The sequence below is a fragment of the Venturia canescens genome, chromosome 6 (assembly GCF_019457755.1).
Source record: "Venturia canescens isolate UGA chromosome 6, ASM1945775v1, whole genome shotgun sequence".
NCBI lineage: Eukaryota > Metazoa > Arthropoda > Insecta > Hymenoptera > Ichneumonidae > Venturia > Venturia canescens.
In genome coordinates, this window is record NC_057426.1 from 9,077,897 (window position 1) to 9,105,829 (window position 27,933).

A 27,933-nucleotide genomic window follows, 5' to 3' on the forward strand; every position below is an offset into this window, starting at 1 on the left:
CGGAAACCTTCATGTGGGAATCTTCATCCACAGGGAAGCTCTGAGCGAGGAAACTTACTACTTTGACGAAACTTCTGAACTCTACTATTGTCTGGTTGCAAAGGAACATGACGTCTATTTGGAGTACACAAAGAATCTACCATTGATCACTGCACCAAGTGTTTTTGGGATGAACGAAAATGCTGACATCATCAAGGACCAGCAGGAAACGGAATTGTTGTTTAAATCGCTTTTACTCACCCAGGTAGGCTTCTTTTCTGGTTCAAACTTTTTTACTTCTCCTCATTTCTGCATCCAATTTTCTTCAATGTCTTTCCACTCTAATTTCTGCATTACCAATCAATCAATTTTTTGTTCTGCAATCAGGACCGATGGGTAAGTATTCGAAATCATGAAATTTTATGAAAAATATTACCTTCAAACTCATTCTATTTCAATTGTTACTGCTGCATTTTCAACTGCTCAGGATCTATGGGAATCGAAGGTACCTGCTGCTTGAGTTGTCAACACTTAATTGCAGATTTTTGCAATCATTTTCCCACATGTAAACCTACAGAGTCAAAAACAAGCCCATCCTTCTTCTTATCACAAAATGTTACCCACATACAGAAACAGGGTTTTGTTATACACTGTTTTTCTTGTTTTTGAATAAAAAAGAGAACGATGCACAACAAAGTCGCTTTTGGGGTATATTTGATGATAAAAACTCCATGAAACTGTAGGAGCTTGATGAAATATCAAAGAAATATAGTTTCTGAGAAACGTTTAATGATGGGAGCTCTACAAAACAAATAGAAGTTACGTGAAAATGAAAAAAAAGTTTTTCTCTTAAAAGTTTTATCAAATACCGTAGGAAGCTGGAAAATCTGGAGCTGGCAGTGTTTCATCAGACGATATAATATTCAACGTAGCTGCGGATATTCTCAGCAAGTTATTCAACGACTACGATTTGCACGAGGCTCTGCAAAAGTATCCAACTTTGTATGATCAAAGTATGAATACTGTGCTAGTCCAGGAGATGGGACGATTCAATAAACTGTTGCAGTGCATAAGGACCAGTCTCAAAAATGTGCAGAAAGCAATAAAAGGTAGTTCAAGTGAAAGAGAACAAATACAATTACAAGGGGAAATAAAACACTCAAACCTATGAATTGATTCAAGGACTCATCGTGATGTCTGTCGAACTGGAAGAAGTTGCCAGTGCGATTCTCACAGGGAAAATCTCCTCGTTGTGGATGAAAAATTCTTATCCATCCCTCAAACCTCTAGGAAGCTACATCAACGATTTTGTCGAACGATTGAAATTTTTTCAGGCACGTTGCAATGAGGAATGTTAATTGAAATTACGAAGGCTTCCTCGAAACAGATCCACAGTTTTTGCAACTCTCCATATTTGTTGGTTCGAGATTTCAAAAACTGATCTTGAGACTCATGAATATTAGTCTCAAGGTCAGTTCTCTTTCCTCGCATCTTTGTTACATTTTTTTTTTGTTTTAGAAATGGTTCGACAAGGGACCTCCGACGACTTTTTGGCTCTCAGGCTTTTACTTCACCCAAGCATTTCTGACCGGGGCTTCCCAGAACTTTGCTCGCAAATATAAAATTCCTATCGATCTGCTGGTGTACGATTTCATTGTACTTAAGGAAACTTCCTTCACGAGTCCACCAACCGATGGCGTTTACATCTATGGCCTCTATTTGGATGGCGCACGATTTAATAAGGAGTCAATGACATTGGACGAGAGTCTTCCCAAAGTGCTTTACGACCAGATGCCTCATGTATGAATTTACAATTTTTCTTATTTCATTACATCTTACTCGAGCCGATATTCAACTTTCTACAAATGGAAAACCCTAAAAAATTCGGCCACTTTGAAACTTCGGAAACTTTGTTCTCGATGACAAGGATTCTGTTTTCTTTTTGCATATCTTTCGAACGAATCTTTCAGTCACGATGATTTTTTCAAATCACTTGAGATTTTTGTTAGAATATTTATTTTGTCGAAGAACTTTTCCTTCCACTGCAGTCGTAGAACGGAAAAAAATACTTTTGTCTATTCAGTTACTAGCTGTAGTTTTATGGCCCGAGATAAAATGACCCGAGATTGAATCGCCAAATTCTCTGCTTGATTACTGTCATTTTGTTGTTTGTGGTTTTTCTTGTTATTAAAGATGTGGCTGTTGCCGACGTTGAAAGAAAAAATACCAGAGCGTAAAACATACACGTGTCCTCTATACAAAACGAGTGAGCGACGTGGCGTTCTTTCGACTACTGGTCATTCGACCAATTTTGTGATTGCGATGCAGTTGCCTACGACGAAGCCTCAAGAGCATTGGATTGTGAGGGGAACGGCGATGCTTTGCCAATTGACGCAATAAAAAAATTGGAATTCTTTTGTATAAATATAATGTGCATAATAATAAGAGATAATTAAAAATTTGTGAAATGAAACAATTTCGTAGATTGAAATAAGTATATTAAAATCGCGATATTGGTGAATCACATATACTTGCAGAACTTGACCTTGAAATGTGAGAAAAAAAAATTCACCCCTTCAACCGGCTTACACGCGCCCCGGCGAATGGCGTCTCAGCCGTCCTCACACCCCCACAACACTGAGCCAAGCATGAGCGCGTGAAATGTAAACACAGAGTCAAGGCTCCGCGAACGAAAACAAAAGTCGCACAAGTAAACAAAAATCTGCTCGAAAGTGTTCCATCACACACCTTTTTACACTGAATAATAAATTTTATAGGAGTGTAATATTTTTTCTATTTCTCATATAAAATAGACGCGTACATGTAGAACATGTTTTTATGAACTTTCATTTTCATCATTGGCTACGATAAATTGCATCACTTTATATAACAATAGCTTCAAAATATTCGATTGAAAATTTCTACACATACTAAATATTTAATTGGAGGTATGGCGCCGAGCGATAGTTAGCAATTTTTTAATTTTTGTGAGGGGCCGATCTTACCAACATATGGTATGAAACTGGTGGGAGGAGAACAATATATATACAAAACTGCGATGCGTGTGTGCAATAAATTCAGAATGAAAAAGATATTTCATGTTAAAAATTTTATCCAATCATTATTTTCCATATAAATCTTGTTATGAGACGTTTTTCAAGGTACATTTAAAATGAATGTTATTATATAGAGATGATTCTATATAGTACACAGCTGTAAATATGTCATGGCACGATGACCGATTTCGTAGTCGAAAATTGAACAATGAGATGTCAATAATGAATGTTATTGGCGGTACCCATCGACATAACGCATCAGCGAACGAATCAATCGTGTTATTGTTACTGCGATATTGTGAATTGTGAAGCGAAAAATAAGTTTGACCCCCAGTTTTATCTGACATGGCGATTTTTTTACGCCGTGCATATCATACTGTGGATAGGGAATCGTGCTTACGGCAAAAAAACACCGAGGATGACCGTGAAATGAAGTCCGCATGCGCGTTGTAAACTGTGTAAAAACGTGGTAACATTCTCTGCGGCATCTTGAACCTCCTTGCTACTGTATATGCTTGATGAATAATGTATTTGTGTGACAACGACGAACAGATACGACGGAAAGCTAAGGTTTTATTTTTTCACGAAAATTGTTAAGTGCGTCATTGAATAGAAATTATAAAATTGTTTCAACAATCATCAAAGGTAAGGAATGTTCGTTTCTCACAGTGAAAATATATTTCTGAAAATTCAGACACGCACTTCTTGACTAGTAGTTAGTTCTCGAATTGTTTACTATATTTGCACTGCGGATCGATCTATGGAATAATTGGTCTTCGCATTGTCGTAACTCGAGAGATGCCGGAATTAGGTCATACAAATAGTTCAATTACGAGAGATTGTAATGAGATTACGTTTCATAATAATAGACCATACGATTTTTTCTTATTTTTCGGTCCTTTTTGTTTATTCACGCATGGTTGCGGCTATCAATTTCCGGTTCAGTTTTTCCGCCATTTCCCGCTAAATTGCGTAGTACATTGCTTCGAAAGAGGGTTCGATGAGAGTCTTCAAAGGTTAAACGTTGCGACGTTGCGCGTGAAACAACCAGTTATTTCATAACCTCTACGACAATAATATTGTATATTTTAATTTTTTTGCCGCATATGATTGTCAGACACGTGAGTGGAAGAAAAACAGTTGCAAAAAGCGAATTCGGGTTTCCATCCAAACAGCAAAAACTTTTTTGCAATGTCAGCCACTCTGGCACCATTCCGTCGTTCGAGATTAATTTCTTTTCCATTTGCCTGATAGTTCAAAATACCGGTTTCGAAATTTTGAACCACACGTAACGTGTCTCGCTCAATTTTTTTTGATTCATTTCGAAGCACGTTTTTTCAATCTTTTAGGATAAATATTTTCATTAATGTAAAATTTGATATAAAATTTCAGCAGTTTTCATTAGCTGCATTTTGATTTTCATTTTGGCTAAAATTCCGCTTCTTATATCTAGAAATGTCAGAAGTTTTGGTAAAGTCTTGACGATGCCCTGAAAATAATAAAACTGCACACATCAGTTTATTATGTAATTGCTGCTTTGCGATGTACCTCATTGATATCATAAACACAAATATCCTGTCTTGTGAATCAACAAATGTATCATATTGCTAGAACGAGCATTGTCTATGCATTATAAAATCGTATTTCAGCTGAGGATCGGGGTATACTCAAAAATGGTCTTCGCTTCAGGCTTTAAAAGATTAAGCATAGGTACGCGAGAGTTGATTCAATAAAATAGGCTTTTGCTTGAGAATGTGAGAATCAGGGCTCAATCCCCACAGACAAGTGGGTTGTCAAATTAGAACAATTTGTTTACTAACCTGAGAAGCCCCCCAAAGTCTTCAGGAATTGAAGACATAGTTTTGATTTTGTTGAAACAAACTTTGCCACTTTACTGTGGGAAGCAACATGGTTTTTTTTACAATTTATCAAATTGCTAATTTTTCAAAGCTGGAAGTTGAATTTCAACGTGGCATTTCTACTTTGCCTCTTGTACTTGGGTCAAGAGAAGTACAGAGAAATTTTCACTTTTCAGGATTTTATAACATGCTTCAGAAAGGTCCTAGACCATTGGTCCTGTGCGGTCCATCTGGCACAGGCAAAAGTACTCTGATCAAACGTCTCTTTGAAGAATTTCCTGATACTCTGGGATTTTCAGTTTCTCATACAACTAGAGTACCAAGATCGGGCGAAGAGCATGGTAAACATTATTACTTCACAACTAAAGAAGCCATGCAAGATCTTATTGATCAAGGAGAGTTCATTGAGAATGCTGTTTTCAGCGACAATATGTATGGAACAAGGTTTGTAGAATGGTTTTTAAAAGAATGTGAATCTTGAAAGATTGAAAGAATTCTTAAGAATTACATCGGTAACAGAATTCCTACCAAAGGCTAATTATTTTGTGTGTTTCAGCAAAAAAGCTGTTGAGGACGTGAAGAACAATGGTAAAATATGTGTCCTGGATATCGACATGCAAGGTGTCATGCAAATAAAGAAGAGCGATCTCGAACCGCTGCTCATTTTCATAAAACCTCCTTCGATATCGGAACTTGAAAATCGTTTGAAAGGCAGAAAAACTGAAACTCATGATTCCTTACAACGACGTTTGTCCATGGCCAGAGCAGAGATTGACTATGGTATGCAGCTTTTTTGCCATTTTGATTCGTAATGAACCGATTTTATTTCTATGTTGTACATTGAACCCCGGTGACCATCATTCGGTTCTCGCTAGAAATCTAAAAATTTCAAGCTCTGTTTTGAATTATCCACTTCATACAGAGAAATTGCCACGAATATCACGGAATATCGTACAATCATTTTTAATACTCGTTTTTCATTTAAGTTTTGTCCATCGTGATCGTTTTTATTATTTGCCTTTCAAACTGCTTCTTTATCAAAACCTTTATGCGCTCAAGTAGAAAAAAGAGTAAAGTTGTCTTAATCATTCCGTCTCCCCTGTCTTCCAGGCCCTGATCCCGATATCGGTGTCTTCCCAACCTCAGAACCCGAAGATTGAAATCTATTGCATGAGATTAACCAATGTCGTCTCGTGGACTATTTGAAATTGTCTAACGAGTAAGAAATTCAGATTCAGCTTCCGTTGACTTACCCACAAGATCTTATTAGTCAAGAATCCAAATCATCTCATACCAATATAAACCAGATTCATAGTTCAACGAATTTTCTCATAAATCTATTTTTCGAGTTCATTTCCATAAATACAGTTCGTCCAATTGTCATATGAACTTCCACGAGTCACGTCACTCTCATGAAAATACAACGAAAACTGAGGTACGGGAAAGCTCCGTAAAAATTGAATTGAATAATAATGGTAGTGCTATCTACAAAAAATAAAGCTGTGAAAGCTTCCATTCAATATTCCCTTTCATGTAACGATTTTTCGGTTTAAAAACCTATTTCACGTTTATAATGTTTCATTCGCAGGTGAACAGCCCGGAAATTTTCATGCCGTGATTGTCAACGACAACTTGGACAAGGCTTACGAAAAACTGCGTGAAATTGTCCTGGAAGAACTTAAGAGATACCAGGAAATCAGTAAGTTTCAACAGCAATTCTATTCAGACCGAAACACACCCGTGGTTCGATCAATCACAGAATTTTTTCAAATGTTTTATTGAAATATTTCGAACGAGAATGATCAAAAATGTGAGAACGTTCATTACTCCTGATGTGAACTCTTAAACCAATTTATTCCTGAAATAACTCACTTTTTGTCCAAAATTTTCAGAGAGCTAAGATCATAGAGAATAATATCTTAGAGGATTCTCGAAAACTACTGGCTTCCGGCAAAACTACGCTCTTTAAACCTGACGGTACATACGAAGATTAATGTCTAACGAATAAGGTAGTTTAACGTTTAGAAATAGTATTTATCGTAACGAGATCCACAGTGTTAGAAATTTGCATAATTGGTTGGTATAGAGCTCGGATAGTTAGAGCTATTTTATTGAAAAATCGTTTAATTAATAAACATAGAGACTATTATAGCATTTAGGCAATATCGGCCGTCAAAAATTCAAACATATTGAGAATCACGAAACAAATCTGACTAAAACCACTTAGATTTTCCCACCGTTGAACATTTACTCGCAAACTTTCTTCAGAAATACATTGCTATTGCCAAATATGAAAGATCCGGCGCCCATGCTATTAAAATCGTGTTATAAGTACCTGTACATAAATCTACTGTATAGAAATTTACTTTTTACTGGAACCGATTTTTATGTGATATTTTTTCAGGTAACATTAAATAGTATCAAGATGCAATCGTGTGTTAGGACGATCGTACAATGATGCAAAAATCATTAAAAATATCGTTTTGTCGTTAATTTTGGCAAGAACGCTTTCGTTATTGATGAATAATCACTGATTACAATAATGAAGGCTTTTTCGAATCATAGACATATGCAGGCATATCGTACCTATGAAAATTTGAAAAACTTTCGATATCGATTTTTTTATTGTCGAACCACAGAACTAAACTAGTAGTATTTTATTTCCTGTATGTCTTCAGACTTTTACATAATTCACAGAACTAAACTATTTTTTTTTTTCTTTAACAAGTTGACATTGAATCATCTCGTATGCGCAGGAAAATGAATTCATTTCGTAAATGTTACAAATTTACAAATATTCCAATGCTTTTTCCAGTTCTTTGCGTTCGTTGTCACATTATTTATCTTTCGATTTTTGGAACATTCGATGTGAAACATGTTCAGTTCTAAAAATCATACTGTTCAAATTTGTCTCTTCCATCGATTAGATGTCGAACAAATAATTACTCTATTCCTTCATTTTGTTAGTATTTTTTTCATGTATTGGTTTAGAAACAATTTGGTTATCTAGAATTATTTTTTCTTCACTCATGGCAATGAATATTTTGGGCTCATAAAGAAAAATTTAGCTTCAACGAGAAATCAAATTGAAAATCATCTTTTTCTGGTCAAAGACAAACGTTACGAGAACTTTTAATTTGTCGAGGCTTTTTTAATTTTGATGTCACCAATCATGTTACTCTCCACATCTCGATTTATGCATACAGCAATGAGTCGAAGACCTCCTCTCAACATCATTTTTCGTTTTCAGAGAATTTATTAATTTTTTCTTCTGTGCTTTCGAGTCCGACGATCATTTTGAGGCATTTCAAGACAGCATTACTTCCTAGTTTTCAATTCATAGAAACCTTCGTCCAAAGGGTTATCAACGTTGAAAAAAGTTTCGACGACTTGAAAGCTTTACCGAGTTCTCTTCAACGTTTCCCACTATTTACGGGTGATTGTTTATTCAAGAACGTTGCAACTTCTCGAGCAAATAAAAACTTTCCAAGCCTTGAATTCAGTAGTCACCCGATGAAAAAAAGGCCGAGGAAACTCTCATTTTAGAATTTGTAAATTCGACGAGTGTTCGGATAAATATTCCAAGTTTTTCGCCAACCGTAGTTCGACTGAACTTTAAGTAGTTACCGAGTGACTTCACAATGATCATGAATAAGGTTCGAAAATAGAAAAACACAGGTTTCATCATCCCGAATAGCAAATTCGGTCTCTGAACATTAAAAACTATTTTTACATCTACCAATATACATTAGAATGTACTTAAAAATGTCTCATAGTACTTAAGTTACCTGATTCATGAAACCGAAGTAAAACGACGCAAAGTTACTGTAATTAACTCAATATACTGTATTCTGTATAACAAAATGGAACAATCTTTGTTTCAATGTACTATATTCCTCCACGAAAATCTACAACGAGCAACCCCCGGATTCGTGGAGTAAAAACGCCCTTGATTGATTTCGATACAAAAAAAACCTGATTTTGTCATTTTTTCTAAGCATAGTTTCCTCTTTATACGGTTTTCATCACTAAATGTCTACCTAATGCGCTTATGCTGGGAAAACAATCGAGGTCGTTTTCGACTCTGTCGTAGAATCGAAATTCGAAAACGTAGATTGTAGACGTCGGGGGTTGAGGCGAACGACCGAAACTTCAGCGGAGCCTCAGATAATTTCGCTTGGAAATCGTAAAATCAATCGAATAAATGAACTTCATACCACAGCATGAGAAACTGCGACGAAGTTGGGGTCGTTTACCTCATATACGATCGTTGATACTCGTAAGACTAGATTTTAGGAAAAAAAAGAAATTAGATTTATGAAAAATTGAGAGTATTCACCAGAATGAAATTGTGTTCTCATAGAATAGCTAATTACGTGTTATAAGTGTCATCTTTATTCGCATGACGGTATCGCATAAGAACTGATCATGGCGATTCAAACACTCAATATATCTCGACTATTATTATTATCTATCGTGTATATACCAGACTCGTAAGCATTGAATTAATGTAGTAGCGATAAAACGTTGATGCTTTGTAGTCACATAGCGACTGCTTATAAAAATTCCATTTGAAAAGTGTCCGAACGTTTCATCTCCACTTTATCAACTTTTGACAACAATGACATACAACAGGGAAGATAGATCATATTAATGTTATAACTCTAACGAGAAATGAGATAGAGAAAAAAGACACTTTTCATCACTTCATCGGAATAGATCAATGTAATTGGCCACCGTAAAACTTGGAACGCATGCGTTAAGTAGAGAAGGCTGATAATAATTGAGAGCTTTCTTAATAAATATTATCTTGAATTATAGTACTTCGGAGATACAAGAAAAATCTGAAGGAAAAATCAACACTGTACATTGAGGACTCTGAAGGCATTTATTTTCTAAAATAATGATGCCAAGGCTTGTCGATAACTGCGTTTTGAAGAATAGAACAGAGACGTTTATTTTTGTTGGATTTTATTTTATTTTTTGAAAAAAAAAAACGTATTGAAAGTTATCCGTTTCACGACTCGATGATTCACTGCAACAGGATTTCAAAAATCGTGTCACATTCGCCGTTGTAGAAAATTAAGCTGTACGTAAGCTACCCACGATACAAAATTATAATACGCTTAAGAAACAATTATGTAATAAAACTGAAAAGTTTCTCCAACTCACCAACCTCGTTGATATTTCCATCGCGCTCTTCGTCATCTTACATTCATATTTTCATTGAAGAGTTGTTCGACAAATTTTCTATTATTTTCTGTGGAAACGCTCATATTCACTAGGAAATCAATCACTAAAAATTGAAATTCATCAAAATTTGGATGCCTGTCGAAAAATAATGTGTCACTATCGAAATTTTGATCAATTCATGATAAAGTTCGTGTTTTTTTTTTTTCATTTTCTGTGGATTCATTTGGTCAACTTTAATTCTGAATTGAATCCTGTCAATTCCATGACGTTTGTCACACGAAGGAATTATAAATGAGTTGGAAAAGGAGAGACTGCAGTTGGGGTCGAAAATGTGTTTATCGAATCGTTGAAAAATAATTATAAAACCGGAAAATTATCTTCAGAATACGAATTTAATGTAATCGTTGATGAACTATGTGAAAACGTTGATACTTGTAAAGAATAAAGATGTTGCATCGATGAATCAGTGATTAGTTTACTGGCGTCTGACGACGATGTTGTTTGCTGATTCGAGGTTTTTCACCGTGATGATGTCGAGTTTTGTGTCGTGGCATTTCACTGATTTCGATGGATGCGACGCCGGGAACGATTTCGTTGGATTTTCGAGTATTTCGTGTATTTTCATGCGTTTCTGTATTTCGATAATCAAAATCTTTCGTGGGCCAATAATTTGACGTTAATGATTGTGGTTTTGGTAGTTTCACGGGTGATTCTATTCCCGGCGCAAAATGCTGTTCTCTCGCCGGTGCAGTAGTCGCACTCTTCACGTAGTTGCTCGATTCGGGCTGAAAGTTGTTTATTTCAGGAGCGAATGGTTTGCGAGGAACGGAATTCGGAAATTCTGAATCTTCCAAACGATTATGATCCGTAAAATAATCGTTGGCTCTCCAATTTTTCCAACTCCCCGTGTCCAAGCTCTGATCGAACGAATTCGGCTGATTCGAACGACTCGGAGGCTCGGGATTACCCACCGGAATTCGCCTTCCATCGCTCACTCGGTTTTCCAAGTCCACAACTCTCGGAGACCTCGAAGTTTTCACATTCTCAATCGTGTCCTGCATTTCGCGTACTTTCTCAAATTCTTTAATCAAAATCTCACGAGCACTGTTTTCAATCGCAGACAAAATTGGTTTTATGTATTCCTCGTCGAATCTCCTATTTTCAATGAAATGTACGTTTCCTTGCCCTCTCATTTGTCGTCGGTTATCTCCGTTCGAATCGAAGTTTGATATCGGAGCTTGATTTTGTTGGGTGTAAAAACGGTCCACGGTGCCTTGACTTCTGGGTTCGTCAGGACTCCAGTTTGCACGGTTTACCGAAGATTTTCCTGCGGTTTGATACATTTTTTCGATCATCATCCCACCATTGAAATTCTGCTCTTCCGGTTTGATGTTTCCCCGAAATTGCTGGGGTTCCGTCGTCTTTGCTTGGTTCTCATCCGCGTAGTACGCTTCGTAGAAAACCGGTCCTTTTTGTAGATCATAACCATCGTATCTAAAAATAATGAACAACAAATCCACCACGATCATATTTCTCGTCGGCTTTTACGGTTGTGAAATGAGAAAAAAAAACGGAAGAAAAATGAAAACTTCCGTTTTGACGTAAATAAACTTTTTGTGGGTGTCTCAGATCCCAAGTAGATTTTGAGGATTATAATAGTTCATTTGGGCATACCGGGCTCTGTCGGATCCCCACGATCTCTCACCGGACACTTCTGAAACAATCACTTTCAAAATTAAATAAAATCTCATGATTTTCGATGTCGATTTCAATGATTATTTCAATTGTCTTGGTACATACGACATAAAATGATGGATAGAATAAGAAGTTTAAACTGGAAGTAATCCATGATCTTGTTGAGTAGCAAAGCCATTCACAAACTGCGGAGATGAGGCTTCTGGGTACGTGTCTCGCGCTCGCGTATTTTCAGATCTTCTTAAAATAAACTTCCCACAGCGTTTCATTGCTTTTGTACACTTACACATGAGCAGGTTGAATGTGCGTCAGTGTTTTGGGTTGAAATTTGTTTGCATTCATTTTTCATGACTCGAAAAGAGATCGAGGCAAATGTTGGAATTTGCCTCGAGTTTATTGAACTTGACAACTGTTTTTTCAAGTTTTTCTATTGTACACACGAAACAATTTTTATCCACCGGACGTACTTTTTACACTCGAATAAAAACGGAAAAACTAACAAAGTACTACAAACTATGATATAAATAGACGCAAAGAAATAATTCACATCCCGAAGTATATTTTTCTGGGTACGCAAGATGAACTTTTTTGTGGAATAATTCGAATGAATTTACTTTTCGAGCCTGCATCTATCGAATATCTTTCCAAGCTTCAGACCCCCCGATTCATTTATCAATGTGTCAATAAAAGCAATGAAAATGATGAACAAAAATTCGATGAAATTTGGTTTTGGCCTTGAGAAAAATTGGACTGAAGATTTTTAGTTAGGAGTCTTTGGAAAATTACTGTTTTCGTAAAGTAATAATGTTTTTAAATGACTTATAAATAAAGTAGAAATGACTGTCAAGTAGCGTCCACCAAAATATTCATAAGTATATCAAATATTTTATTTCGTGGAAACGACAGAGTAGAAATTACATTTTTATGACAATTGTTTGTTCGATTGTTATTGTTTTTCTTCATTCACAATAACATCTGGCAACAGTGTATTGTGGCGATGGTACATGTTCCTGTCAACTATAAACGTTGTTGACACGATTTAATGGAGGATTTTTCGTTATTTTTCTTCTCATTTGTTCTATGTGAATCTTGTACATGAAGGGTTAACATGGTTTGTACGCAAATTCGCAATTACTTTTAATATACCTTACGTATAATAGAAGTGATCTAGTGCATCCTATAGTTAAATAAGTGTATACGCATATATATATATACATATATATAAAAAAGTCAGTATCTCGAAGTCTGTTTCGTCTAGTTCGTATTGTTTTTCTTTTTCATTTCTTTTGTTCCACTGAAATCGTTACGAAGATGGCAGCGCAGTAAAACAGTAATATTGCTGAGTTTTCATGAATTTAAACAACATATTTGTGCGAGATTTCTTTGTCAGACGATCATCGTTGCCTGATTTTTATCGCGTTTCAACGAGGTATACTCGAATGAGAATAAAAAAGCTCGATAGATATAAAAATAATACGAGGCTAATTGTATACGAGATACCGGAATAAAAAAAAAAAACAATAATAATAATAATAAAATACGCAGGTAACAGTCCCTTAATGTCCACGCTCGCTTAATTCAATTGGGATGGCACGTTTTGTGTGATTTTTTTCCATTTTCTTCTTCTTTTTATATATTTCAATATTTACAATTCGTTTCATCAGGGTGCCATGTTTACAGCAGCAGAATGTTGAACATCTTTTTGGTAAGTTTCTGTATGGACAATCATACATGATAGAAACATATTTTTGTTCTGTTCGCTTGCGTGGGTCTGAGTATACGTCGTAGATAAAACTGTGGACCATCGTGTACGCGAATACTTTAATCGCTTATTTGTTTTGTTTTTCTTTTTTTTTTTTGGATCAAAGATACCGTAGTAGAAGACTTTCATTTGGATCAAAACCAAATGCCTGTTTTTTCTTTCGCTTATTTTCTTTTTCAAATATCTAATACAGTTTCTTCGTGATGGTTTAAAGAAATAGTTGTCCCATTGTCGCAGGTAAGCCTAAAACGCAATCAATAGTATGGCATTAAAATGATTGATTATTAACCAATGGAAATATATAAATATGCCTCATTTAGCAATGAGATTCATGCAGATATTAAATTAAAGACGAATATTCTTTCATGATTATTTTCATTTGAATATTTCAATATGTAAACATGCTGCAATGCGCTTTTGGCCTGAAGAACGAGCCTTTATTCTTAGGTTTGATGTTTCAAAAAACGACGTTTTCAAGGTTCAACTATTCTCAAGCTCAATCGTCATACGAATTGAATCCTTGATGAATTATTTGAAATAAATGTACTGGCGTAATAGCAGTGTCGTTATACAACGGCTCATTATTGAAATGAATTATTGTTTCAAGGCCACATCATAATTATCCAACGACTGTGAAGTTTGCTTTGTTGGAATGCAAGAAAATATTTTTTTTATCTTTGACTATGTCAAATTGTCATCTGAATGCAAATAAACAATTCGAGTTTTTATTTCAAAACGTTAGAATGAATTTGTAAAGTAAATCTATAAAAAGGAATTATCAAAAAATTTCGTGCATCCTCAAATTCAACAGACATCTTCGTCGCATTGTTCCAACCAAGTAACTTTAATACCACAATCTTACATGCAAAGTGCTACAAATCAACGTGACAGAAGTACATAGAAGGAATGTAAAGTTGCAAATAGTTCATCGACAAGGACTACGCAACAAAATGCAAATATTTTTTGAGTAGAATGTGACAAGTATTTTATAACGATGAGAACAAAAAAAACTGTACACAGGACTCTGTTGACCGTTACAATTGAAAGCAGAAAAAAGTTTCATTTAATATGCATTTATATACGATTGAATAAGCATTGCTTTTCGCAGGATTCAGTTTAAAACGGTTGATCGTACTCCAATTTCATCGGCGATTGGATATCAATCTCTTAAGCTGAGTAACAGAAAAAAAACAACAAAGTTCTAGTCGTCTGTCGATCCTTATCTTAATAGAGATAAAATCGACGCTAAATTCCTACGTTAATTACCTTTGTGATTCATTACGACCGTTTGATTGAAGAATCATAAATGACAATGAATCTTTTTTTAAATTCACATAATATTGATATTTGAATATTTTTATGGTTTTTATTTTTCGTGCAGTGTGTGACCTATTGTGTATACTAATACAACAGTGCAAAATGTACTATTCTACTCTTGAGACCTTATAGATTTCCCCCCAATATGCAAAACTCAACTATTTACAAGAACAACAAATTCTACATAACATCGATGAAAAATTCACAAGGATTTCCCATCGCAATGCGAAATGACTGTCTACTACCAGATATATCTTGTTGGGTTGGCTGATTTCCTGACCCTGACCCTGTTGGCACTGACTGTTCCGAACCACTCGAACGGCTACGACTCCCATTCGACCTCTTCCCGTTCGAGCCGTTTCCATTGTTCGAATTCTTGTTCGGCATCGATGGTATTGATGGTACGTGTAACTCCGACTCTGAGGCGGATGAGCAAGACTTCAAATCGTGTATTGGTTCTTTGCAAATGTGTTCACTGCCTGCGCTACTTCCACCTATAAAAAGAAAAAAGACAAAGGTTTGAATCCGTCAGAGCTCGTGTGAAAAGAATGTTCAACTTTTCATGCGAATTTTAGATCCAAGTTCGGCGAAGGGTATAGCTCGAGATTGATCACTCGAATTTTTTAAAAATTTGCCATTTTGGAACATTGAGGAAAACGAGACACTTTTTTTTTGGACCTTAATATTAATTATTCTTAATTTGGCAAAGGTTTCAAGGCTAAGAGAAATGTTCAACTGCAGAATCAAATAATTTTCATCGAAAGATGAAAAAATTTCCATTTTTCTCAGCATTTTGTTGCCGCTGTTCGTCGATTTTCATTTCTTTATTTATTTGAATGGATTCCACTTCGAATCTAAATAACTGGAACTTTAGTAAAAGTTTGACTGAAATTTGGACGAATATGGTCGTTGACACGAAACTTTGAGGTTGGCATTGAAATCGGACTCACCTGAGCCACTGTTGACGCTTTCTTCACGATTGTATCCGTAAACGGTTGGTTCATTGGTGAAATTGAAGGGCATAGGGCTATATCCGGCAGCTGAATGAGGTGCGTAAGTGCCGGAATAGGGCATATCCCAGGCACTCGGAGGTGGCAGAGGACCGACGGTATCGCAGTCCAATTTCATGTTGCTCAGAGCGGAGCACAAATCGCCGAAGATGTAATAGCATTGTTCGGAAAATGTGATTTTGTTGACGGTGTGTCTGATGAAACCGGCTTTGAGCATTAGTGACGCGTACTTTCGGGCATCGCGCCGATCGATAAATCCTTCTACGTGTGCATTCAACCAATCGACGACATCCGCTCCGATAAATGCATTCGGTATTGTTATTTTCAGCCACATGCGATCGCGGATTTCCAAACCGGAGTCCGGACGTGCCATGGCACGGACTATCGTTGGCATGTCGGTGTTGATCGTCAGGTGAAGTTCTTCTGATAAACGACATTTATTAGGGGGGGTCGGGCAATGCACATTTTTATCGTACAGATTTTTCATTGATCCCTAAAACAATGATTCTACAGTGGATCTTTACGATTCGGGCGATTCTACGTGCTCAAAACTAAATCGCTATTTTTTGGAATTTGTTTTCTCATGATATCAAGTTTCCACTGAGGTTGCAGTCCAAAAATGTAAATTGAATTCGCAATCGAGTCGAAATTTACGGTTACGGTAGGGGTCGTAATGACCCAATGGTAGTAACCTCGGGTCTGATCGTTAGTTCTAGACTAAAGTTGGAGTGCACGTGTATTTGAATTCGAAATTTTATTGGTTTAGCACAACGTGCGATGCGTAATACTGCAATTTTGAAAATTGATAAAATTCGTGAATTTTTTAGTTCACAAAAGATTCGATCTTTTCATTGGTCAGGTACTTTCAATTGAAATAGCCAGGACGTGAAAATTTCAACAATGCTCCATAGAGCCTGGGCGGTCGATGGAAGATTTTCAACATTAATTTGCATTGAAACTCACGCTCGGTGTCCGGAAGCGTACTGGCGAGACTGCTCGACGTCGAAGTCAATGTCGTAGCGCTTGGGGGTCTGGGAGGAAAGCCTTCGCCTCTGATTGCAGCTGTGTGCGCCACCCACGCGCCAGGATCGATAGGACGAACTGGTTCTGTCCGAGGTATTGTGAAATATCCTTTCGGGTTTGGATCCCAACATTTAGCGACAACCAATTTGATGGGTCTATCGATGAAAATAAATTCAATGATAAAAATTCATTGAAAATTAAAAATTAGAGAGAAAACATCGAGCATTTTCACAAACGTACCCCGGTTTTTGTACTACTTCTCGTAGTACTCTGACTGCTTCGTCATTTGACATATTTTCGAAATTGATATCATTCACCTGAAGAATCATGTCCCCTGGTTCTATTCTCCCATCCAGAGCAACTGCTCCTCTGAAACAACAAAATACATTTGTGAAGACAGATTCGGCAGTCGGTCTCATTTTACTCTTTGAAGATGTTTCGTGAGAAAATTCTAGCAAAAATTCCAATTAGTGAGTTTCAAATACTTGGCAATCGAGTTTGAATCTAAAACATAATGAAAATGTGACTCATTCTTCCCATATTCTGGTTTTGCGAATTGCAATTTGTGCTAGACTGCTTTTTTGACGTCCCAAACAGTCACGAGTGGAAGTTTTTGTCGCTTGAACTTCTTACCCTTTCATTATGGAGCCGACATAAATGCCTCCATCACCTCCCGTGTTACTCTGACCTACGATGCTAATTCCAAGGAAATTCACAGTGTCCATGTTGAGGGAGACCGTTATTATGTTGAGGGACATTGTGCTGTCGGTAATACTGCTGAATGAAGACGTTCTGGACATCGGTGGTAGCCTGTGTCGACGACGTCTCTGAGGTCTGCGACGATCTGGTACGGAAGAAAAGAAACGAGAGTTCCGTTTCGTCACGATCGTTCAATTGATAAATTTGAGAAATATGATGAAAGATTTCAAGAATATGGATGTGTGTTTTCTGAACTGGGTAAGTTTGTTTTTACAGAATTTGAACAAGATTTCTTTTTGTCAACGTACCCAAAGTAGCTCTTTCGATTGTGCTACTCATGTTTGTATGGCGTCCCGTGGTTGACGTTACACGGCTGCTAGCGTCGTCATCAGATTCCAAAAAAGTCGTTGTTTCGAGATCAGAGCTTAAAATCGATGCAGTCTCGTATCCGTGGCCGGAACGATGTTTCGAATGGCCGTTGATCCGCAATCCTGAAATTCGGACAGGAATTGGTCGGTAAACGATCGGAATTTTGGTTGAATCGTTTAACCAAAGCATGTAATGTTTAGAAAAGTTTTTATACTGTTTTTCAACTCACCATTATACTTATTGTACTTTTCGTACTTATCGGAGTGATGCCTAGAAGTTTTGTGTAAATGATGACCCTGTCGACTGCTTATAATACTTTCAGTTTCAGTTAACGTGTCGTCGTGTGATAAAGCTGGTGCTGCTCGATTTGTCAAACCAGGTGCAACATCCACCCTCTCATGCTTTGCTTCACTGTGTGCTACGGAATCGGTACATTGCGATGCCCCATCGGACACGTTGCTTCCTTCAGCAGATACGAGCTGTGAAATATTTTCATTGATATTGTAGAGAATATTGGAATGACTTTTATTTTTATTGTATCTAAAGCAGAGTTTCCATGAAACTCAGACATGAAACAAGACTTTTATACAGTAAATAAAAGCTTCTTCAACAAACGATTTTTCTAATCAAAGTTCAAATGGAGAATGGAAAGATTCAAATTTCAAGTAAATTGTCGTTTCCAGAGATATATTTTTTATGATTCATTATTTAATCACACAAATACATGGACCCAGTCTACCAACCTATAAATTTCATCAACAATAGAGGAAAAAATAATTATTGGAAAAACATGCGAGGGCTTCAAATTTTGTACAAATGTCACTCGAGTCTGGATTTGGAAACTTTCAAAAAATGTGAGTCTGGATAGTTCTGAAGTTTTTATGCAAAACAAATGTGAAAACCGTATGACCAGGTTGAAGGAAGAGGGAATAAATTCACGAGCAAAGTCATATTTGCAGTAAAAATTAGAGCATTTTCATTTTTGTAATGAATACTATCTTATCTGTGGTCAATACGATTACCATCTTGATTGCTCAATGAGTTTTGTTATATACCTTTTGGAGGACTGTTATTTTAATATCAATGTATAAATTTGAGAGAATAGAATACGTACCCAGGAAACCACCCGACCGTTGAAACATGGCAAGTGGGCATCGTCGTCAATGATTTCTTCTTTGACAACGCTAATGACAACAAATTATTGAAAATTATATAAATTGTTGACTGAAAAGCTTGGCAATTGTGTAGGGTTACAATAAACTGCTTAGAAAAAATTAAACTGATTAAACAATAGTAGTTTTTAAAAATTTGATTATTTTATTCTTTATTATAGAAATATACTGCTTAATTTCTCAATTTTTTTTAAATTCGGTTTTAGGAAATTGGTTGAAATACTTTTCGTATCGACAATAGAAAATATTTTTTAAATGTCACTACTTTAATAGAGAATTTCAAATATAAGTTCAGTGAAATCTTATGTACAGGAACAGTGAACATGGCATAAACCATACTTTTTTTTTGAGGAAACGAAACGTCAAAAATAAAATATCGTTCGTTTATAAATCGCCGAAATACCATGAGGTTCTTGACATGCGTTCGATCGGAACGAGTTAATGTCAAATGAATCAGTGGATCAATCCATCGAAGTTTGGAAATCGAGAAAGATTTAACATTGTGAAAATATACAGAAAACTGCGAATAAACGTCATTCCGGTTCTCAATGCATTTTCTTTGTATTCGAGCCATGGAATATTCGGTAAAAATAATGCGAATGAAAAACATGGCGGCTTTCCTCGAAAGTAAAGAACCGTAGAGTATTAAGGGATGGAAAACGACGAGATGATCCGAGTGAGCGAAGATAAAAACGTACCCAAAATCGTCGTCCATTGATTTGAAGAAATACTTGTAATTTGGGCGATTGAGAACATTTTTAAAGTCGGCGAGGGTGACGCGTTCCGGTGATATCGATAACTTTACCAAATACGGAGTCTCTTCATCGTCGATGTGATAAATTATTTTAGTCTCTTCCATGGCAGTTAATGTGTTTCAACCATTCAATCAATCAAAGAAACTTAAAAATAATTTATAAAAACACACACAATTCACAATCACCGATATCGCTGACAACGATTCACTTTAAAACCAATATGGCCGAAGCTCGATGCTTGACCTGGCTCTTTAATGTGTGTACAGCTCGAGATGTCATCCGCGCTGCTCTCTACTCGATAACAAGAGACACCCCCCCTCGATCTAGCAACCTCCCGTAACGCACATTACGATTATAAAAATTTCTTAAAAAACAGCAATTCCTCCCTATCGTACCATCCCTACGATAAATCTTGTCTTCTCGTTAAGTCCTCCGGTTTTATCGTATCACCAGCCATTCTACCACATTCTTGTGCCAAAGAAACGAGATATACTGCTGCTCTTCTATCCGTACCAGCCAACAGACGTCACTTTTTACCGTTTTTTCTTCTCATGGACCAAGCAGTGTTTTCATGAAACGTCCAAACGTCAAGACAGGTGAACATTTATTGGATTGGTTTCATTGATGGCTGATGACAATGGAAATAGAAGTTTCGATTGACAAATTTATTGTTTTTTCGAATTTATTGTTTACAAACCCGTTTGTTATTTTCACTTTCACTGAATTTAAGAATAAAATTAAACCATATATTTACGACATTGAGACTTCAAAATTCACACAGAATTATGAACAGCCGTAAGTTATAAGTGAGGTTAAATTACGGGAACATTACCAAACGTCGTGATTTTGCGAACGCCACTGAGATTTCGTAGGCCAATAAGAAGTGAGGGAGAGTTGCAATCGTGCAAGTTTGTACGTGATCGAGGGAAAAAAGAGCGTTACTTTCCAGTTTATGGTTTATCCCAATTTTTTGTAAACATGGCTGTTGTTCTACAATATCGTAATTAATTTTTTTTTCTACTTAAAACTAAACATCGAAGTTGAAAATACTCATTAAACGATTGTCCATTTTTCTGCCAAGTGTTTCAACGTTAAGCTACGGTTTGGGTTACCAGATTTTCGATGATACATCCAGTGGCCTTTGTGCTCTAAACAAATTATAATTACAATTCTGTGAAAAAAGTTTTCGTCACCGGAAATTGTCTCTAACTACAAAGTTAAAAGGTTTTATCAGCCACATTTGTCAATTTTATTTGATTTTCAATCTCAAACACGAGATTTTTCGGATGACTCAATTGTTTCAATTTGCAGGTTACGAGTACGATGTGTTTACCTTATTGGCCAACAGATACTCGATGTTTTGAGGAATTCATTTACTGAATCATTGCTGGAGTCAGCTTTCGCGATGTTCTGCAACAATTGACCTTATCAACGTCCAAAGTGTGGCTATTAGTTTGCAACACGACCCTAAGGAAAATCAACATTGCGACGAGACAGTTCCAGAAGTTTTTCACCTTGAGATGTAACTTTTCTATACGCCAATGATTCGTTCACTTCAATTTCCTCAAGTGAGAACGTATTCACAATATTTTTGGAAATTCTTCTCAGTTGAACCTTGCAACACGGCTCGTAAGCATTTTTAGACCTCAAGTGTTCAGGTTAAGGTTTCAATCGCATGCTGAACAAAGTGGCAAGAACTATTTAAGAATATAAAAACACATCGTTCAAAAGTCTTGCACTGTTTCTGGGGTGATTGGACTTTCCGAATGATCAAAGGATCTAAATAACCTCACAATAAATTCATCAAAAAAGTTGACTCGGCAGAGAGCGGCTTTGGCAACTATTTAACAGCAAAATTGCAACTTTTGTGGAGCCGAATGCATCTTTGCTCCAAGCGATACGACTGACAGAATGTAACTACACAGTGGTAGAAAAAACAAGTTTAAAAAGTTCAAATTCAGGAAAGATCAAAAGGAAGTATCCGAACCCTGAGCAATATCATAGTCGGAAGAACAAAAAATCTGAAAATACTGGAGCGTATAATAACCAATGGGAATCGGAGATTTTTTTGGTTGAAATAAAAGAGCAGAAAACTGATCCGATGGAAATCAGCGAGTGTGACGCAGTGTCGAGGCATCCCAGAGCGATAATCCACTTGGACGTGGATTGTTTCTATGCTCAAGTAGAAATGGTGCGGCATCCTGAGTTCAAAGGAAAGCCACTGGGGGTGCAACAGAAAAACATAGTGGTGACAAGCAACTATGCGGCTCGTCAGTACGGAATAAAGAAGTTGATGTTGGTGGAGGAGGCGTTGCTGCTTTGTCCACATTTGGTTCTGGTTCGAGGTGAAGATTTGACGAATTATCGTAAAGCCTCTGCAGAAATATCGGAAATACTGCTACGCTATACACCCTTGGTGGAGAGGCTGGGTTTGGATGAGAGTTTTATCGACGTATCGGCGATAGTGGAGAGATGGTCGTCGTGTATACATCCCGAGGGTGTTACGGAGGAGGATAACAGAGAGGAGGATTCAGGACGCTACAGTAAAATCTTTGGTGCTACTGAAGAAGAATGTCCTTGCGGTTGCCACCGAAGATTGAGGATCGCTGCAAAAATAGCTGCCGAAATGAGGGAGCGGATATTGAAGCAAGTCGGTTTGACATGCAGCGCGGGCATAGCTCACAACAAGTTACTAGCGAAGCTGGGTGGCAGCCTGCACAAGCCGAACGAACAAACGGTTGTCTATCCATGGGCTGGAGCTTCTCTGCTCTCTAAAATAGGCTCGATCGCTAAAATCCCAGGAATTGGGGCAAAGACGCTGGGCTTACTGGAGAGCAAAGCCATCCGGACGGTGGATGATCTTCGAAGGATAACGCTGGAAGAATTGGAGTCCAGGGTTGGCGGGGATCTGTCGAAAAGGCTTAAAGACAACGCAGAAGGGATAGACGAAACGATCGTGAAGCCGTCCGGCAGACCGAATTCGATCGGCTTGGAGGATGGCTGCGGCAACGTTTCCCTCGTTGGTGAAGTGGAGAGTCGCTTGAGCGCTCTTTTGCGAAGACTCGTCGAGCTGGCCAACGAGGATGGGAGAATACCGCTCGCCCTTAAAATAACGGTCCGTAAAAGCGATTTCACGAAATCTGGCACAGCGAGCAAACGCGAAACGCGACAATGCGCACTCCCCCAACATCTGTTGCCCTCGGACAAATCCGGACTGTACGACAACGCCAAGATTTTGGCACTCGCCATGAAACTCTTTCACCGGGCGGTCGATGTCACGAAACCTTTTCACTTGACTCTCCTCGGAGTCGCTTTCACCAAGTTCGAAGAGAGAATGTCAGGCCGCAGCAGCATAACTTCGTTCCTAAGAAAACAGGTTGCGGTACAATCCGTCTTGGACATCAGTTCGGAAGGAGGCGTTTCGGACACGAGTATCGGTTCCCCGATGAGCACCAATCAAGACAGCAACGACGCCAGCGAGCTCGAATCGCGCTGCAGTCCCCAACGAGCAGTCCCTCGCTCGACCTCCCTGCCCAACCACAATTCGCGATCGATCTCAAGGAATTTGAACTTCGATTCGAGCCCCTGCAACACCACCGACGGCGAAGATTTCTCCACGGAGATCGAGCCCTCACCGAAGAAAACAAAACTCGAAGTTTGGCTCAACGGACGAAGAGAATCGCCGAGCAACGAAATGGCCGGTTTGAGACTCGGGCCCTCCTCGCCCATATCGAACCAACCTCCTACCAATTCTGCTGTTTTTAAATCCATACCTCTCGATCTCGACAGAGAAGTCACTCATTCCTGGCAAGCAACAGGGGTCAAAACAAAACCAAACAATATACTTAAATATTTTATAGCCAACAAGTAATGAAACTCGTAGCTCTTTATTTAAATATCAAACAAACGATACGACCACAAAGTTTAAGGAATATATGAGAAGAGAAAACGAATTGATGCGCGTACCCAATTTCCTCTCGTTACACACTCTCTCTCGTCCAAACGCGTGCTTTCGTCCTTCGTACGATAAACAAATTTTATATTTTATCTCGTTAACTTACGAGCCACCATTCCATATCTCCGTGTATTCGGCTCAAAACTAAACCGGCCATCTTTCCTCGAGAAGACGATCGATATATTTTTATGATTCATTACATACTCATTTTTTTCTCCTGGTTATTTCAACGCCAGAACCCCCCGACCGTCTATTTTTTTCAACATAAACTTTACAACAGGCTCGAAAACGACTCCAATCTTCGCTTCGGCATAAAATCTTCATCTGCGATAATAAGCTTTAACTTTACACGTTTCTACACCCTTTTTCACATAAATTCCCATCCGGTCAACCTTTATAGACAGGAATTCTGTAAAATTACGAAAAAATATTGAAAAAAGAGGGATTCTCCGCGAAGAAGGTTGGGCTCGTTTTCATCCTGGCAGGAGGTCGATCGCGCACTCTTCAATGTTCTCAATAATGTGATGCATTTATTAGTGAAAATACTTTCATCCGTTGTTTTTTCTTTTTCGTTTTTCCTCCTAACTCTTCTCTCTATTCATTAAATCGTTACAACGACAAAACGAAATGCGCACACATTCCAAATACATTTCCGTTCTTGCGATAATCGTTCTCTCCCCCTATTTTAAGGTAAATACCAACGAATTTTTAAATAATTTGTCACAATTGTTACAATGTTAAATATAACTATGTTTTGACAATTCTCATTGTTCATTGTTCAACCTCGAGTCAGTATCCGCTCGTATTTTCACCATTTTCGAGCGTTTCCCCCAGCACGATTCGCTCGTCGACGGGACAGAAGTTGAACGACAGTTTCAACTCCGAACGAAGAAAATCGAAATGGAGAAAGAGTTGGCCGACCCGTTGCGCGGTCCAAAGCTTTCCTGACGAAGCGATAGCGGGGTCGATTAAATCGTTGCTTCTCTAATTTCGAAGGCCGTATTTTCCGCGTGGTTTGACCGATGCGCAGCACGGAGTCCCGAGGGAAGCTTCCGAAAAATGATGAACGTACTCGAGTTTATCGAGGAAGTTGATTATTTCGGTGAGAAAGTATGAAGTTGGTGCGAGGATGGCTGCGTGGGGAAGCTCGAGAGGAAATATCGAGCGGTCGCGGCGACGGTAGAGTCGCTCCTCGGCTGTGGGAGACATTAAAAAATAGGATTCGGCGGTGGCCCCGCATAAGAGCGATATGCTCTCCCGTGGGATTCGATTTTCTTTGCTGGCGGTAGGCGAAGTCGATGATTAAACTCGGCGGAACTAAATCTAAACTAAGTAATAGTATTTGCGACGAGGATGAGGCTGTCAAAGAGCTCGGCGCGCGCGCTCGCTCGCCTTTCGCGAGAGCTGCTGGCAAGCCTTTCCGAGTCTTTTCCATATCGGGCGGCGAGGGGCTCCCCGCGAGCGCACGTATTTAAACACGCTTCAAACGAGTTTAACTAGAAATCCAACGCGATTTGTGCTCGGATTTGTATAATTTACTGATCAATTCTTAAATCGAGGGGCATAATGAAAGGTACGCGTTAAGGGAATTGCATCTGAAAACGTCGGCGTATAAATCCCTCCGCAAATCTCATTGAGCGTGACTCGCTCCGCCGGCTATGATGTTTCTAATGCTTCTTTCAAAGGCTCCTCACGACGGCAGAGGGATCAAGAAAATTCTTATTAAACATATATTCCCTTGCTCGTGAATGCCGATCCCCCCCTTTGTTATCCTGCCCCACGAAAAATTACATATGAAATAAATATTTTCACAAAAAAGAGAGAGAGAGTTACGTATTGCGAGGGCGCGTTTTGTGTGTGGCGAACACAAATGAATCTTGGAGCCCTCCAAATAAGAAGGATTTCGTTGGCTCTCGACGTCACACAAACGCGCCACCGATATTACACCGTGCTTCTTTTTCTCTCCTCTTTCTTCTCCTTTTTTCTCCGCGGGAATCGGAGGGGTGTATTCTTAAAGAGGATGAATGAAAGCACCGTGAAAAGGAGACGAGGACGTTCCGATGAGAGCGGCTTTTCTTTCCACCCTTCGGCGCAGGCAGCCTCCCTCGCTTTATCAAGTTTTCGATAAGTCCAACCTAAATCAACACTTTTGCCACAAAAGTGTAGCGAATATTTTAACAGAGGGAATCATCGTGAGGAAAATCGAGAAGAATTCGAGACCTCTTCGGATTCGCAGACCAACTTTTCTCGTCGATTACATTTTCCCAAAGACTTTTTAGGGCTGTCGAAACTTGTCGGAGTTCCTCAAAATACTTTTGCTGCTTACACGAGGCCGTTGATCCTCGAATAAGGTTGCCCTCGGAGTTACAAATTGCGGAGTTTCATTATAATTTAAGCAATTAACCAATTAGATGTCCCGGCTACAAGCTGGCGGGGGCTTGCGGAACGAAAACCGATAAATTCGAAGGAGCTTGTGCACCGTAATTTAAAGCTGTTTAACACAAGTGCTTCCGGTGGGATATTCAATGTAAAAATGCCTCGCCGAAACACCGCTGGCCTGAAATTTAGCACTGAGGCAAAAAAGTGTGACTGCAAAATCGCGAACAATCGCGCGGGCCAACTTTTTTGGGCAATGTTGCTACGAATATTTGTCCCGATTCGATATATACAAATTCATTCTCTTTGAGGCTGTTTTCGAAGCGGGAACTGTATCGCGCGTTCATTACCGCAGTATCCATTTCAGGGAGGATTTTCGGGCTTGAAGCAGAAAGGAAAAAACGCCGGGCGGGGGGGGAGGCTTTGTGTCCTCGAAAACGGCAAAACCCAACTGTCATTTGTTCGCGTCGGTTTCTATGCATTTTTTAAAATATAACCGAAGTTGTTTGGGAAAAAAATTAATTTCGAAAGTGGCAGGCACTGACCGCTCGCTCGACTGTTTTTTCGGCGTTGGCATTTTTTCTTCCATTGCCGCGAGCCCCGCTCGCACTCTCATTGCGACGACATTCGAGGGAGCGCCGCTTGGTTAAGTTGGAAAAAAAGTGAATCCGCGCTCTTCTCGATACAAATGGGACATTCGCTCGTATGTTTTATGCCGATGAAATCACGTTACGATACTCCACGTGCCGCACCGTAAATCTCATCCTTTTCTCGTGATGTTGCGCCTCCCAATGGAAAGTATTCGACGTCTACGACGGGGGTAATACAGTTTGGTGGTGAGTTTGGAAGCGCGGATATAGTTGAGCTATATAAATTCGCGAGGAAGCGGGAGAACGAACTCTGCGAGTGTCATCGCCCTCGTCAATAAAATGCAAAGACGGAAAGATAAGCTGAGAGGAGAGAAGTCGTTCGGTAGACTGGATCCGAAACGAGAATATTTGGATGCCGAAGGCAGCAGCAGCGACGAGGCGGAAAGGCCAAGTAAGATTTTATACGTTAAAATGTTAAAAGCTTTCCACTTTCCCAGTTTAGTTGTACCTTTTTATTCCTTGTATCATCTTTCCTGTTTGCCGCCGCGCGTCATTCAATGTTAACACCATTTTTAAGCCGCCCTCTCCCTCATTAGTATGCGCACAACCAGCCACCAGCGTTTTATTTCACTTTTCACTGAATTTTTTCACCAATACGCGCCTCATTATTTAATGACAGCGCAGCCGAATTATCGGGGTGAAAAAATCAAATAATTTGGAAAAACCTTGGTTACACATTCATTTTACGAGGACGACGCGTTCGCACCAACTTTTTTACCCTCCTAACAGAATTCTACTCGTTTTCGTGTTTACAGTATTCTCGCCAGAGCCCCTCCCCCTCTCTCCCGTGCCAGCAGGTATGTTCTCGAGCACGATAACGCTTTTCCAATTCCCTAATATACCTCCCCTTTACAACAGGATGTTACGTACATTATGAGCTTCTAGCAGCTTTCATTCCAATTCTCCAGCCGGAAGCTGTCGGCTAATTTTCTCTGGTACAACCGATTCGCTTGTTGTTTAATATAAAAACAGGTTGATAATTACATTTAATGGGATTAAGGGGGTGCGGAACGATGGCGCGGTGATGTTTCCATCGCTGCAGTTGTGCAGCGCGGCTTTCCAT

The 27,933-nt window shown here is 38.6% G+C and overlaps 6 protein-coding genes and 1 long non-coding RNA gene across 18 annotated transcripts in view; 4 read left to right on the forward strand and 3 right to left on the reverse strand.

Moving 5' to 3' along the window:
- Positions 1-1,686, reverse strand: part of LOC122412459 (uncharacterized) — a 4,278-nt gene extending 2,592 nt beyond the window's left edge. The window contains exons 1-4 of the long non-coding RNA XR_006261349.1: positions 1,145-1,686; positions 849-961; positions 416-550; positions 241-356 (exon numbers count right to left, since the gene is read on the reverse strand). This is a non-coding gene — a long non-coding RNA (uncharacterized lncRNA). The remainder of the gene's footprint in view (positions 1-240; positions 357-415; positions 551-848; positions 962-1,144) is intronic.
- The window catches only part of LOC122412457 (dynein axonemal heavy chain 7-like), a 19,090-nt gene extending 15,955 nt beyond the window's left edge, over positions 1-3,135 (forward strand). Inside the window, exons 38-44 of the mRNA XM_043421971.1 lie at positions 34-244; positions 367-375; positions 467-484; positions 854-1,088; positions 1,162-1,313; positions 1,498-1,779; positions 2,173-3,135. Of these exons, the coding sequence (XP_043277906.1) occupies positions 34-244; positions 367-375; positions 467-484; positions 854-1,088; positions 1,162-1,313; positions 1,498-1,779; positions 2,173-2,379 (1,114 nt within the window). The 3' untranslated portion in view covers positions 2,380-3,135. The remainder of the gene's footprint in view (positions 1-33; positions 245-366; positions 376-466; positions 485-853; positions 1,089-1,161; positions 1,314-1,497; positions 1,780-2,172) is intronic.
- A 392-nt stretch (positions 3,136-3,527) lies between these two features.
- On the forward strand, positions 3,528-10,550 carry LOC122412455 (guanylate kinase). Of its 7 annotated transcripts, none has more exons than XM_043421961.1 (7): positions 3,528-3,680; positions 4,685-4,745; positions 5,071-5,338; positions 5,451-5,674; positions 6,483-6,593; positions 6,787-6,903; positions 8,145-10,550. In XM_043421961.1, exons 2-6 carry the CDS (start codon positions 4,709-4,711, stop codon positions 6,792-6,794), a joined length of 648 nt encoding a protein of 215 aa, XP_043277896.1. In that variant the 5' UTR covers positions 3,528-3,680; positions 4,685-4,708; the 3' UTR covers positions 6,795-6,903; positions 8,145-10,550. The 7 variants fall into 7 exon arrangements, with proteins under 7 accessions (XP_043277896.1, XP_043277897.1, XP_043277893.1 ...); XM_043421958.1 differs by lacking the exon at positions 3,528-3,680 and adding an exon at positions 3,848-4,156 and having other exon boundaries at positions 6,787-6,871; XM_043421959.1 differs by lacking the exon at positions 3,528-3,680 and adding an exon at positions 3,848-4,156 and having other exon boundaries at positions 6,787-6,871; positions 9,716-10,550.
- On the reverse strand, positions 10,461-12,019 carry LOC122412454 (uncharacterized). Of its 3 annotated transcripts, none has more exons than XM_043421954.1 (3): positions 11,888-12,019; positions 11,762-11,801; positions 10,461-11,581 (listed from the first exon to the last, which is right to left on the reverse strand). In XM_043421954.1, exons 1-3 carry the CDS (start codon positions 11,958-11,960, stop codon positions 10,558-10,560), a joined length of 1,137 nt encoding a protein of 378 aa, XP_043277889.1. In that variant the 5' UTR covers positions 11,961-12,019; the 3' UTR covers positions 10,461-10,557. The 3 variants fall into 3 exon arrangements, with proteins under 3 accessions (XP_043277889.1, XP_043277888.1, XP_043277890.1); XM_043421953.1 differs by having other exon boundaries at positions 11,762-11,813; XM_043421955.1 differs by having other exon boundaries at positions 11,762-11,798; positions 11,888-11,998.
- A 628-nt stretch (positions 12,020-12,647) lies between these two features.
- dsh (Segment polarity protein dishevelled) lies at positions 12,648-20,427 on the reverse strand. 3 transcript variants are annotated; one of them, XM_043421950.1, is made up of 10 exons: positions 19,833-20,425; positions 19,077-19,146; positions 18,192-18,441; positions 17,902-18,084; positions 17,528-17,738; positions 17,135-17,263; positions 16,835-17,049; positions 15,812-16,294; positions 15,107-15,355; positions 12,648-13,787 (listed from the first exon to the last, which is right to left on the reverse strand). In XM_043421950.1, exons 1-10 carry the CDS (start codon positions 19,991-19,993, stop codon positions 13,753-13,755), a joined length of 1,986 nt encoding a protein of 661 aa, XP_043277885.1. In that variant the 5' UTR covers positions 19,994-20,425; the 3' UTR covers positions 12,648-13,752. The 3 variants fall into 3 exon arrangements, with proteins under 3 accessions (XP_043277885.1, XP_043277884.1, XP_043277883.1); XM_043421949.1 differs by having other exon boundaries at positions 12,648-15,355; positions 15,812-16,291; positions 19,833-20,427; XM_043421948.1 differs by having other exon boundaries at positions 12,648-15,355; positions 19,833-20,427.
- A 339-nt stretch (positions 20,428-20,766) lies between these two features.
- PolI (DNA polymerase iota) lies at positions 20,767-24,605 on the forward strand. Of its 2 annotated transcripts, XM_043421952.1 has the most exons (3): positions 20,767-20,889; positions 20,971-21,113; positions 21,201-24,605. In XM_043421952.1, exon 3 carries the CDS (start codon positions 21,991-21,993, stop codon positions 23,758-23,760), a length of 1,770 nt encoding a protein of 589 aa, XP_043277887.1. In that variant the 5' UTR covers positions 20,767-20,889; positions 20,971-21,113; positions 21,201-21,990; the 3' UTR covers positions 23,761-24,605. The 2 variants fall into 2 exon arrangements, with proteins under 2 accessions (XP_043277887.1, XP_043277886.1); XM_043421951.1 differs by having other exon boundaries at positions 20,789-21,113.
- A 2,544-nt stretch (positions 24,606-27,149) lies between these two features.
- The window catches only part of kl-2 (dynein heavy chain 2, axonemal kl-2), a 58,050-nt gene continuing 57,266 nt past the window's right edge, over positions 27,150-27,933 (forward strand). The window contains exon 1 of the mRNA XM_043421825.1: positions 27,150-27,261. Coding sequence (XP_043277760.1) covers positions 27,150-27,261 — 112 coding nt within the window. The remainder of the gene's footprint in view (positions 27,262-27,933) is intronic.